General features: G+C 39.9%; 1 protein-coding gene across 1 annotated transcript in view; it reads right to left on the bottom strand.

The window, feature by feature from the left end:
* RAPGEF5 (Rap guanine nucleotide exchange factor 5) overlaps window positions 1-12588 on the bottom strand; it is a 603491-nt gene that overhangs the window by 12012 nt on the left and 578891 nt on the right. Inside the window, exon 25 of the mRNA XM_053714138.1 lies at window positions 12208-12262. Within this exon, the coding sequence (XP_053570113.1) occupies window positions 12208-12262 (55 nt within the window). The remainder of the gene's footprint in view (window positions 1-12207; window positions 12263-12588) is intronic.

Consider the following 12588-nt stretch of genomic DNA (forward strand, 5'->3'; position numbering starts at 1 on the left):
GGGGATCATGCTCTGCTTCAGTATGTCACAGAACATGTTGGCATTCATGGTTCCCTCAATGAACTGTAGCTCCCCAGTGCCGGCAGCACTCATGCAACATGACACTCATACCACCATGCTTGACTGTAGGCAAGACACACTTGTCTTTGTACTCCTCACCTGGTTGCCGCCACAGACGCTTGACACCGTCTGAACCAAATACGTTTATTTTGGTCTCATCGGACCACAGAATATGGTTCCAGTAATCCATGTCCTTAGTCTACTTGTCTTCAGCAAACTGTTTGCAGGTTTTCTTGTGCATCATCTTTAGAAGAGGCTTCCTTCTGGGACCACAGCCATGCAGACCAATTTGATGCAGTGTGGGGCGTATGGTCTGAGCACTGACAGACTGACCCCCCCAACCCTTTGCAGCAATGCTGGCAGCACTCATACGTATATTTCCCAAAGACAACCTCTGGATATGACGCTGAGCACGTGCACTCAACTTCTTTGGTTGACAATGGCAAGGCCTGTTCTGAGTGGAACCTGTCCTGTGAAACCACTGTATGGTCTTGCCCACCGTGCTGCAGCTCAGTTTCAGGGTCTTGGCAATCTTCTTATAGCCTAGGCCATCTTTATGTAGAGGAACAATTCTTTTATTCAGATCCTCAGAGAGTTCTTTGCAATGAGGTGCCATGTTAAACTTCCAGTGACCAGTATGAGAGAGTGAGAGAGTGATAACACCAAATTTAACACACCTGCTCCCCCATTCACAAATGAGACCTTGTAACACTAACGAGTCACATGACACCGGGAAGGGAAAATGGCTAATTGGGCCCAATTTGGACATTTCCACTTAGGGGTGTACTTACTTTTGTTGCCAACGGTTTAGACATTAATGGCTGTGTGTTGAGTTATTTTGAGGGGACAGCAAATTTACACTGTTAGACAGTCTGAGTGTGTCCCTGAAACGTCACGCTTATTCATTGTTATACCATTCTGAGATTTCGTTGGATTATTTCTCACTGTTTGCTGTGGAGTTCAGTCAGCTGGGAGGCTGCAAAGTCCCAGTCTGCTCTAAATGCACCTGGAGGTGCTTATTATCCTGTATGTGCAATCATTTGTCTCCTATCTTCTTACTCCTGACTATACGGTATTGGGTTATGGTTTTTTTGTTCTCCATCAATATACAAATAAATGGCATTGCCTCCTGAGATTATCAGATCTGACACGATTGTCGGTGGGGATCAGTGAGCTAAACCACTGGCAAAATGTTCCAGTCCGCGTTGCTAGCACCATTGGGTGCTCAAGGTTTGTAAGTATATTTCCAGCTTCTTTCACCAATATCTTCTGTGTCGGTGGTACTAGGCCATTGTGGCGCCTCTGTTTCTTTCTCTGTATGTATATATATATATATATATATATATATATATATATATATATATATATATATATATTACACCTTGTGAATTTGAAATTTCTCTATAACACATTAAATATAAAGAAAATGAAGATATATTCTGCAACTTTTGTCACCCATATTTTGATAGTTTATTATTCATCACCTGCTATGTGACAAATTGGTAATTCAATTCACTCAATTCAATTGGTCTGTAGGGTAATTGTTCAGTGCAATATCACTCGTGCTTACAGCAATAGCTACTTGCGAGCTCAAAACAAGCAATACTGCAGTGAGAGTCAGTAGCCAAAGAAGCGTTAAAGGGACAGTCTTCACCAGAATTTTTTTATTGTTTTAAAAGATAGATCATCCCTTTATTACCCATTCCCTAGTTTTGCATAACCAACACATTTATATAAATACACGTTACCTCTGTGATTACCTTGTATCTAAGCCTCTGCAAACTGCCCCCTTATTTCAGTTCTTTGACAGACTTGCATTTTAGTCAATCAGTGCTGGCTCCTAGGCAACTCCATGTGCGTGAGCACAGTGTTATGTATATTACACACATGAACTAACACCCTCTAGTGGTGAAAATATGTCAAAATGCATTAAGAAAAGAGGTGGCCTTCAAGGTCTAAAAAAACATAAATCATGCTTACCTGATAATTTCATTTCCTTCTGTATGACTAGAGTCCACGGCATCATTCCTTACTGTTGGGAAATACTGAACCAGGCCACCAGGAGGAGGCAAAGACACCTCCAGCCAAAGGCTTAAATACTCCCCCCACTTCCCTCATACCCAAGTCATTTTGCAAGGGAACAAGGAACAGTAGGAGAAATATCAGGGTATAAATGGTGCCAGAAGAAAAAAAAGAAAAAAAACTAATTTTGGTCCACCCATCGGAGTATACGGGCGGGGGCTGTGAACTCTCCTCATACAGAAGGAAATTAAATTATCAGGTAAGCATAATTTATGTTTTCCTTCTTAATATGAGGAGAGTCCACGGCATAATTCCTTACTGTTGGAAAAACTATACCCAAGCTCTAGAGGACATTGAATGAGAACGGGAGGGGTAAATAAAAATGCGGACCCTAATCTGTGGGCACCACAGCCTGCAAAACCTTTCTCCCAAAAGTTACTTCATACAAAGCAAAAACGTCAAACTTGTAGAATTTAGAAAAGGTATGAAGGACCAGGTAGCCGTCTTAGAAATCTGATCCATAGAGGCCTCGTTCTTAAAGGCCCAAGAGGAAGCCACTGCTCAACTGGAATGAGCCGTAATCCTTTGAGGAGGTCTAAGCCCAGATGACTCATAAACTAAGCGTATAACACTCCTTAACCAAAAAGATAAGGAAGTCGAAGAAGCCTTCAGACCCTTATGCTTCCCAAAGTAGATAACAAACAAGTAGGAAGTTTGCCTAAAATCCTTAGTAGCTTGAAGATAAAACTTCAAAGCTCAAACCACATCCAGATTATGAAGTAAACATTCCTTCAAAGGAGGAGGATTAAGACACAAGGAAGGAACCACAATCTCCTGACTGATGTTGCGATCCGACACAACCTTAGGGAGAAAACCCAAGTGGGTACGTAGGACAGCATTATCAGTGTGGAACACCAGATAAGGAGGCTCACATTGCAAGGCAGCTATTTCAGAAACTCTGTGTGCCGACGCAATAGCCAATGGAAAAAGAACCTTCCAGGACAACAATTTGATGTCAACCGAATGCATAGGCTCAAACGGAGCCCGTTGCAAAAACTTAAGAACAAGATTCAAACTCCAAGGTGGAGCATTAGATCTAAACACAGGTCTGATCCTAATCAGAGCCTTAACAAAAGATTGCATGTCAGGGAGCTCTGCGAGCCTCTTGTGCAGCAAAACAGATGGGGCCAAAATCTGTCCCCTTAGGGAACTGGCAGAAAGGCCCTTCTCCAAACTTTCCTGGAGAAAAGAAAGCACCTTGGCAGCCTTAAACTTATGCCAGGCTAAACCACACTCTTCACACTAGAATAAGTAAACTCTCCACACCTTATGATAGATGCGACGAGTAACAGGCTTACGAGTCTGAATGAGAGTATCAATAACCCTCTCAGAGAAACCTCTCTTGGCTAGGACTAAGCATTTAATCTCCATGCAGTCAGCCTCAGAGAATCTAGATTTTGATGAACAAAAGGACCTTGTTCCAGCAGATCCCTGTGACAAGGTAACTTCCACAAAGGAGACGAGGACATCCCCACCAGGTCTGCGAACCACATCCTTCAGTGGCCATGAGGAAGCAATCAGTATCACTAACACTGGCCACTACACGAGGAAGAAGTGGTAACGGTGGGAAAATGTAAATCAGGTTGAACCTCCAAGGCACTGCTAATGCATCTATTAGCTCCGCCTGAGGATCCATGGACCGCGATCCATATCTGGGTAGCTTGGAATTGAGCCGGGACGCCATGAGATCTATCTCCTGCGTCCCCATTTGTTGAAAAAAATCTCTGCAAACACCTCGGGATGGAGAGACCATTCCCTTGGATGAAAGGATTGTCTGCTGAGGAAATCCACTTCCCAGTTGTCCACACCCGGAATGTGGATCGCTGACAGCGAGCAGTTGTGGGCCTCCGCCCACTCTAGAATCCAAGATACTTCCCTCATTGATAGGGAGCTTCTCGTTCCCCCTGATGGTTGATGCAAGCCACCGAGGTTATGTTGTCTGATTGAAATCTGATAAATTGGGACGAACCCAGAAGAGGCCAAGCCTTCAGAGCATTGAAGATTGCCGAAGTTCCAGAATGTTGATCGGGAGGAAGGATTCCTCTTGAGTCCACAGGCCCTGTGCCTTCCTGGCACCCCAAACAGCTCCCCATCCTGATAGACTTGCGTCTGTACTCAAAATCTCCTAGGATGGTCTCAAGAAGAATGTCTCTTGGGACAGGTAATCTGGACAGAGCCACCAGGAGAGCGATTCTCTCGACCGGTTGACCAGAGAAATCTGTTGAGACAGATCCAAATGATCGCTGTTCCGCTGTCTCAGAATGCACAGGTGTAGTGGTCTGAGATGGAATCTGGCAAAAGGAATGATGTCCATGCTGGACACCATGATACCAATCACCTCCATACACCGAGCCACAGAGTGCCTTAAGACGGTCTGGAGGGCAAGGCAAGCGGAAGTTAGCATGTAACGTCTCTGGTCTGTAGGGAATATCCTCATGGATATGGAGTCTATTATAGTACCCAGGAATTCCCCCCCTGGTACTGGGAATAAGAGAACTCTTTTCTAAGTTTATCTTTCATCCATGAGATCGAAGAAGAAACAGAAGAGATTTCGTATGGTCTTCTGCCAGACGACAAGATGGTGCTTGAACCAGAATATCATCCAAGTATGGAGCTACTGCTATACTTCTGGCTCTGGCAACTGCAAGCAGAGCCCCTATAACCTTCGTAAAAATCTCCTGGAGCAGTAGCTAGACCAAACGGAAGTGCAATAAACTGGAAGCACTGGTCCAGGAACGCAAACCTTAGGAACATGAAGGTACGCATCCTTCAGATCTATAGTGGTCATGAACTATCCTTCCTGAACTAAGGGAAGGATGGAGCTTATTGTCTCCATATTGAACAAGGGGACAGATAGGAATCTGTATAAGCACTTTAGGTCTAGAATCGGGCAGAAAGTTCCCTCCTTCTTTGGGACCACAAAAAGGTTTGAATAGTATACCAAACCTCGTTCTGCAATAAGTAATGGGACAATCACTACTAGGGAGGAGAGATCCCTCACGCACCCCAGAAAGGCTTCTCTCTTTTATAGCCTGGAAGATAGGTTTGATAGGAGGAATCTGCCCCTGGGTGAATGAGACATGAAACCTATCTTGTATCCCTGAGGGATTACCTCCAGGACCCATGGGTCCTGCACATAACCAAATAAGCTTCTGAAAAGAGCGACAGTCTGCCCCCTATGTGATCCAGAACCAGATCGGGTGCCACCCCTTCATACCGACTGTGTCTCGGCGGGCTTCTTGCTCTGCTTGGATTTATTCCAGAACTGAGCCAGCTTCCAAGTACCCTTGGGTTGCTCGGGCTTTGCAGAGGGCTGCTGACAGTGAAAATTAGGACCTTGTCCCTTAGGCTTGTTCCTCTTATCCTGCGGTAAAAAGGCACCTTTGCCTCCAGTAACCGTGGAGATAATTGAGTCCAGGCCTGGACAAAATAATTTTTTTCCCTTAAAGGGGAGGAAAAGAAGTCTGGACTTAGAAGTCATGTCTGCAGACCAGGACTTCAGTCAGAGTGCTCTACGGGCTTGAACAGAAAAACCTGAAATTTGCTTCACAAATAAAATAAGCCACCCTTAAGGCCTTAATTCTTTCCTGGATCACGTAGAGGGGACCCTCCACCTCGATCAACTCAGATAAGGAGTCGCACCAGTAGGTAGCCACTGCAGCAACAGTCACTGCCGGTTGAAACAAATATCCCGTATGTTGAAACATCTTTCTTAACAGAGTTTCTATCTTCTTATCCATGGGTTCTTTAAACGACGAACTACCCTCAAGCGGGATAGTAGTGCGTTTAGCAAGCGTGGAGATAGCGCCATCCACCTTGGGGATGGAACCCCACAAATCCAATTGAGAGTCCGGGACTGGGAACAATTTCTTAAAGGAAGACGAAGGGGAAAAGGAAGAACCAATCATTTTCCATTCATTCTTAATAATATTCGCCATCTTTACAGGAACCGGGAAAGTTTGTGGTACAACCCTGTCCTTGTAGACCTTATCTAATTTAGGAATCAAAGGTTCCTCAGGCAATTTGGGCTCTGGAACCTCTAACGTAGCCAAAACTTCCTTCAATAGAAAGCGTAAATGTTCAATCCTAAATATAAAGTCTGGTTCCTCCACAGCTGGAGGTTTAAAGGCTGCAGACTCCAACCCAGAAAATGCGTCCTCTGAAGTATCAGAGGTGCCATCATCTTTGGATAATCTCTTATCAGATAAATCAACAAACTAGTTGATGACCCCTGGGAAGGATAGCAATATTTGACCTTTCGCTTGCGCTTAGCAGGGCGAGGTAAAGCACTAAAGGCCGCAGACATCGCTGTTTGTAACTGCGCAGTAAAGTCTGGTGGTAAAAGGCCCCCTCCAGATGGAGGATTAGGAGTGCTACGGGAAGCTGCATGTGTATTAGGAGATGCCTGTAGGGTGCACACCTCATGGGACAGAGACTCCTAAGAGGTGGATGGCTCGGTGGTATCAAACATATTAACCTTCTTTGACATGATAACTTTATCAAGGCTTGTGGAACATAGTTGAGCGGGCGGGTATACCGCAGCCTCCTCACAATATAGACAGGTATTAGACTTAGGTAAAGAGGGAGTACCCTCTAAAGCATAAGAATCCTCCATAGCTTGCGCTTAACAAAGCAGACTATTGATTAATAAGAAAAAAATGGAACCTTTATACCCCAAATGGCTGGGGCACTCACCACCTCCTATGACTCAGGCAAAACAGAGAAACTGCTTCTTCTCCGGTAAACCGCACGGTAATGAAAGAGGAAATAAGTGTGACCACACCCGGTCACATGGTGCGCAATGCAGGCCCGCCCCTGCTAAAATAGCAAAAAAAAAGTGCCAAGCCTTTCAGGCTGCGCAGCTCACAAAACGAAAGTAAAAACCTGTACGTTCCAACATCTGCCTGAGCCCAAAAACCATCTCACACATGTTGCAGCATAATGAAATAAACGTATGTGATTAATCCCCACTGTTCAATAATCCCCCTCAGGAGATAATAACCCTTGATTCCGTACAGATAAAAGGAGCCACACTGTGACTCTGTCTTCTGGCGTTATCACATGTGTAAAAAAATGAAACGATCTTACCGGAATCTATGCCATGGAACAGAAACACAGCCTCTCAAGTTTGACAGTCTTGTAGCATCGCTCCTGACATGGACTTGAGTGATGGAAGCAGGCAGTGAAACCCGTCAACACTGATTGCTTAGAAGCTGTTAATACGAGTCTGGATGGGTTCGCAGAAAGATTCTCCCTGCATCTCCAGACTCTAACTTTAGTCAATGCTCTCACTGAGAGGCTGACAAGATTACTTAAAACTCCAGTCCCATTTCGAAGGGTAGATACCCTTCATAAGGAACTACTCAGAATCTCTGCCAGCCTCCTGTGATGAAAGGCAAAGAATGACTGGGATATGAGGGAAGTGGGGGGAGTATTTAAGCCTTTGGCTGTGGTGTCTTTGCCTCCTCCTGGTGGCCAGGTTCAGTATTTCCCAACAGTAAGGAATGATGCTGTGGACTCTCCTCATATTAAGAAGAAATTAGCATATTAACCTCCTAGGTTTAGCTTTAAACTAAGAATACCAAGAGAACAAAGCAAAATTGGTGATAAAAGTAAATTGGAAAATTGTTTCAAATTACATACCCTATCGGAATCATGAAAGTTTATTTTGGACTAGACTGTCCCTTTAAGAAGCATTTATAACCTTAATTTTATGTGTTAGTAAAATCTTAATAAATATCATGCCTTAAGGGGTGATTTCAGCTGGGCAGTTTTCTAATGTCATATCCAACTAGAATCCTGCACTGGCTGATATACATATTACTGTAGATTTAAAAAATTGAAAATGATGCATTCGATTTAGTGCTTTTTTGACTGTAAAAAAATGCATTTATGTTGAGTATCTTGTGATAGCATTAGGAGTAAAACATAACTATGTATTTAATACGAAAGGCGGAGACCATAAGAAAGCTTTGTTAAAAGCCGAGAGTATTTTTAGATGATACCAAATAGTATGAATAAAGATTATTAAAGGTGTTAACAAGGATGTATCAGCTGGGCTATAAATAACTTTCTTATTATGGTCCTGTGTTTGTTTTTCAATCTTCGGGAATTATTTTGTGACTAATTATGTTTCTTTAAAAATAAGGAGTTCTAAAAAAGTCAGTGACAGCTGAATGAGTTTGTCCTTCTAACGGCTTCTGTGTATTGACTAACAATAGTTGTATTGGGAATTATACAGTATATGCTATAGGTTATTTATCTGTTCAGACTGTCAAGTAAATGGGTCATTTTTAATATCCGTCTATTCTGCAGCACAAACATTTGGATTTCCTATGTAATTATGATAATGCTTTTGCAAATCAGAGTTGTTTTGCTTACATCTGTAATGTAATACTCATATCAGGAGCTCCTTGTCTTGCTTCTGGATGATGCAATGTGTTTGACTCTGCATTTACAGCAAGATTGCCTGGAATTTGAGATTGTTCCCTGTGATAGCATTCTGCCAATAAGAATTGACTATGGAACTTTTTTGAGCAAACCTAAATCCTGGATTATGCATTATGGGATAATCAGGACACCTCTACTACTGGTAATTGTGAATTGCAGCAAACATTTGCGTATTTAATTAAGTATTTAAACAAAATGACCGTTTCTAATTTGAGCATGTTTCTCAATATATGAAAAATAACTTGTTTTGAAAATGTGTAATATGTTCTGATCTGCTGATATCTTTATGGCATCTTATGATTTTAAATAAGCTTTCTCTATTTTCTACTTTGAGATAAAAATTTTATAAGTACAATAAAAAAGCAACATTCGAGTGACACATTAAGTCTGAATCAATCACTTCCACTTCCCAATCGGGACTACAATACGAGTCCTTATATACATGTTTTATTTATCCATATTTTGTATAAAAGTAACTCTATTCATGTGGCTTTTAACTGGCTTCCATTCTTGCTGCTTGTGGGCAGTGGTGAAATCTGAAGATGCCAGGTGGGAACACATTGTCTTTATTAGCACCTTGTCTGTTGTGTCACTTTAGTGAGTATATTTTTTGAAGCTTACAAATCTGTACTTGGGAAACCTATTTAATACCATATGTTTGCCCTCATAAGTTTCAACCTGTTTTATGAAGAGCTGGAACAGGATCTTATCAAGAGGAGCAGAATTTCAGGATTGGTTTTTATTATTATATTGGCCACAGTTTATTAAGATTCGCAATTATTTTTTTATTTGGAGCTAACCTGCAATGCCTGATTTGTGTTGGAAATGTTATGTAATTACATAAAATATCTAATTATTAGGCAAATACTGAACACAATATATATTTGTTACATTAACATACTTACGTTACCTAAATGCCCTGCATTGCCTCCTGAAAAGCAAAGAAGAAACGCTGCTTTCAACCCCCTAAACACATGCTGTTGTGTATTACTTAAGGATTTGCCCTGACTGAAGCCAGTCTACAGCTGTTACTCAAATAATGCACTGGAGTGAGCATACAAACAACAGTGACAAAGCTGGAGGTGGCAGTAAATGTAGGTATTTGTATGGCCCTTTAGCCACTAGGCCGTTTTATAAACCTCTATCACATTTTCTAGTGAACAATTAAAAAAGAAAGTTCATAGTTAATGCAATGGTGAATTAGAGGATGCATATTCCTGCCCTATATATGTCGGATTACTGGGTATGTACTTATTCTCTATATGTGGAACTAGACATCTATTTGGTGCATATTAAACATAACTACACTGGTTTGAAGACTGTGGTGGTCAGTAACATGGTTACTCATATTAAAAGGATGGATTACAAGGAATCAAGAAATTATGATGAAATTATATGATGAATAGAATAAAAAAAAAGGACGGATAGTATAGCAGAAAGAGAAAAAGAAGTATAATGCTTTAAAGGAACAATTTATTTTTCTTTCATGATTCAAGACTGCACACATAATTTGAAACAAATTCTATTATAAAATGATCTTTATTTTCATGATACCCTGTGCTAAAGGAGCAGCAGTGCACTTATGGAAGCTAAACACATAGGGTGAGCCAAAGACAAGAGGCATATATGTGCATCCATCAATCAGCAGCTAGCTTCCAGTAGTGTATAGCTACTCCTTAGCCTACCGAGGTATGCCTTTCTACAAAGGATACCAAGAGAACAAAGCACATTAGATAACAGAAGAAAATTGGAAAGTTGCTAAACATTGCATGCTCTATCTGAACCATAGAAGGTTAATTTTGATTTGACTCTGCCTTAATATTTAGCATTTTGACTACAATAGTTGTGTACTGTATATGCTTGGATAAGTCAGTAAATATTTAGCATTTCGACTACAATAGTTGTGTACTGTATATGCTTGGATAAGTCAGTAAATATTTAGCATTTTGACTTCAATAGTTGTGTACTGTATATGCTTGGATAAGTCCGTAAATATTTAGCATTTTGACTTCAATAGTTGTGTACTGTATATGCTTGGATAAGTCCGTAAATATTTAGCATTTTGACTTCAATAGTTGTGTACTGTATATGCTTGGATAAGTCCGTAAATATTTAGCATTTTGACTACAATAGTTGTGTACTGTATATGCTTGGATAAGTCAGTAAATATTTAGCATTTTGACTTCAATAGTTGTGTACTGTATATGCTTGGATAAGTCCGTAAATATTTAGCATTTTGACTACAATAGTTGTGTACTGTATATGCTTGGATAAGTCAGTAAATATTTAGCATTTTACTACAATAGTTGTGTACTGTATATGCTTGGGTAAGTCAGTAAATATTTAGCATTTTGACTACAATAGTTGTGTACTGTATATGCTTGGATAAGTCAGTAAATATTTAGCATTTTGACTACAATAGTTGTGTACTGTATATGCTTGGGTAAGTCAGTAAACATTTAGCATTTTGACTACAATAGTTGTGTACTGTATATGCTTGGATAAGTCAGTAAATATTTAGCATTTTGACTACAATAGTTGTGTACTGTATATGCTTGGATAAGTCAGTAAATATTTAGCATTTTGACTACAATAGTTGTGTACTGTATATGCTTGGGTAAGTCAGTAAACATTTAGCATTTTGACTACAATAGTTGTGTACTGTATATGCTTGGATAAGTCAGTAAATATTTAGCATTTTGACTACAATAGTTGTGTACTGTATATGCTTGGGTAAGTCAGTAAACATTTTGCATTTTGACTACAATAGTTGTGTACTGTATATGCTTGGATAAGTCAGTAAATATTTAGCATTTTGACTACAATAGTTGTGTACTGTATATGCTTGGATAAGTCAGTAAATATTTAGCATTTTGACTACAATAGTTGTGTACTGTATATGCTTGGGTAAGTCAGTAAATATTTAGTATTTTGACTATAATAGTTGTGTACTGTATATGCTTGGATAAGTCAGTAAATATTTAGCATTTTGACTACAATAGTTGTGTACTGTATATGCTTGGGTAAGTCAGTAAACATTTAGCATTTTGACTACAATAGTTGTGTACTGTATATGCTTGGATAAGTCAGTAAATATTTAGCATTTTGACTACAATAGTTGTGTACTGTATATGCTTGGGTAAGTCAGTAAACATTTAGCATTTTGACTACAATAGTTGTGTACTGTATATGCTTGGGTAAGTCAGTAAACATTTAGCATTTTGACTACAATAGTTGTGTACTGTATATGCTTGGGTAAGTCAGTAAACATTTAGCATTTTGACTACAATAGTTGTGTACTGTATATGCTTGGATAAGTCAGTAAATATTTAGCATTTTGACTACAATAGTTGTGTACTGTATATGCTTGGATAAGTCAGTAAATATTTAGCATTTTGACTACAATAGTTGTGTACTGTATATGCTTGGGTAAGTCAGTAAACATTTAGCATTTTGACTACAATAGTTGTGTACTGTATATGCTTGGGTAAGTCAGTAAATATTTAGCACATAGAGTGAGATGTGTCAGTGAGTGTGAATATGCTGCAACATGCGAGAGAATAGAAAAAGAGAAATATATAGAAATAAGCTTCACAGAAAATACATTTCACTCACCATACTGGTTATTTCTACAATATCTCAGTGATCTCACAGTATCTGCTATCATGTGCTGAAAATGAAGAGAAAAAAAAAACATCAATACAACACTTACAACATTATCCTCTACTTCATTTATTTTTGTTTAAAAAAAAAAAAAACTTTACTAATTTTTTGTTTTAATTATTTTCTTTTTTTTTAAATTTTAGTACAAATGATACAGGGACAGATTACAGTTACACACTAACGATATCGCGGCTGTTTGCGTACGTCGGATCTAAGTGCTGGTATTAGAAGTTGAAAGTGAATGGGATCGCTTACGAACAATTTAATTTAACGCGCGCCAGGATCTCGCGACCTTAGAGCTCTGGTTAACTGTTTTGTGAAGCAAAAAAAGTG

Source organism: Bombina bombina, chromosome 5 (assembly GCF_027579735.1).
Source record: "Bombina bombina isolate aBomBom1 chromosome 5, aBomBom1.pri, whole genome shotgun sequence".
Lineage (NCBI taxonomy): Eukaryota > Metazoa > Chordata > Amphibia > Anura > Bombinatoridae > Bombina > Bombina bombina.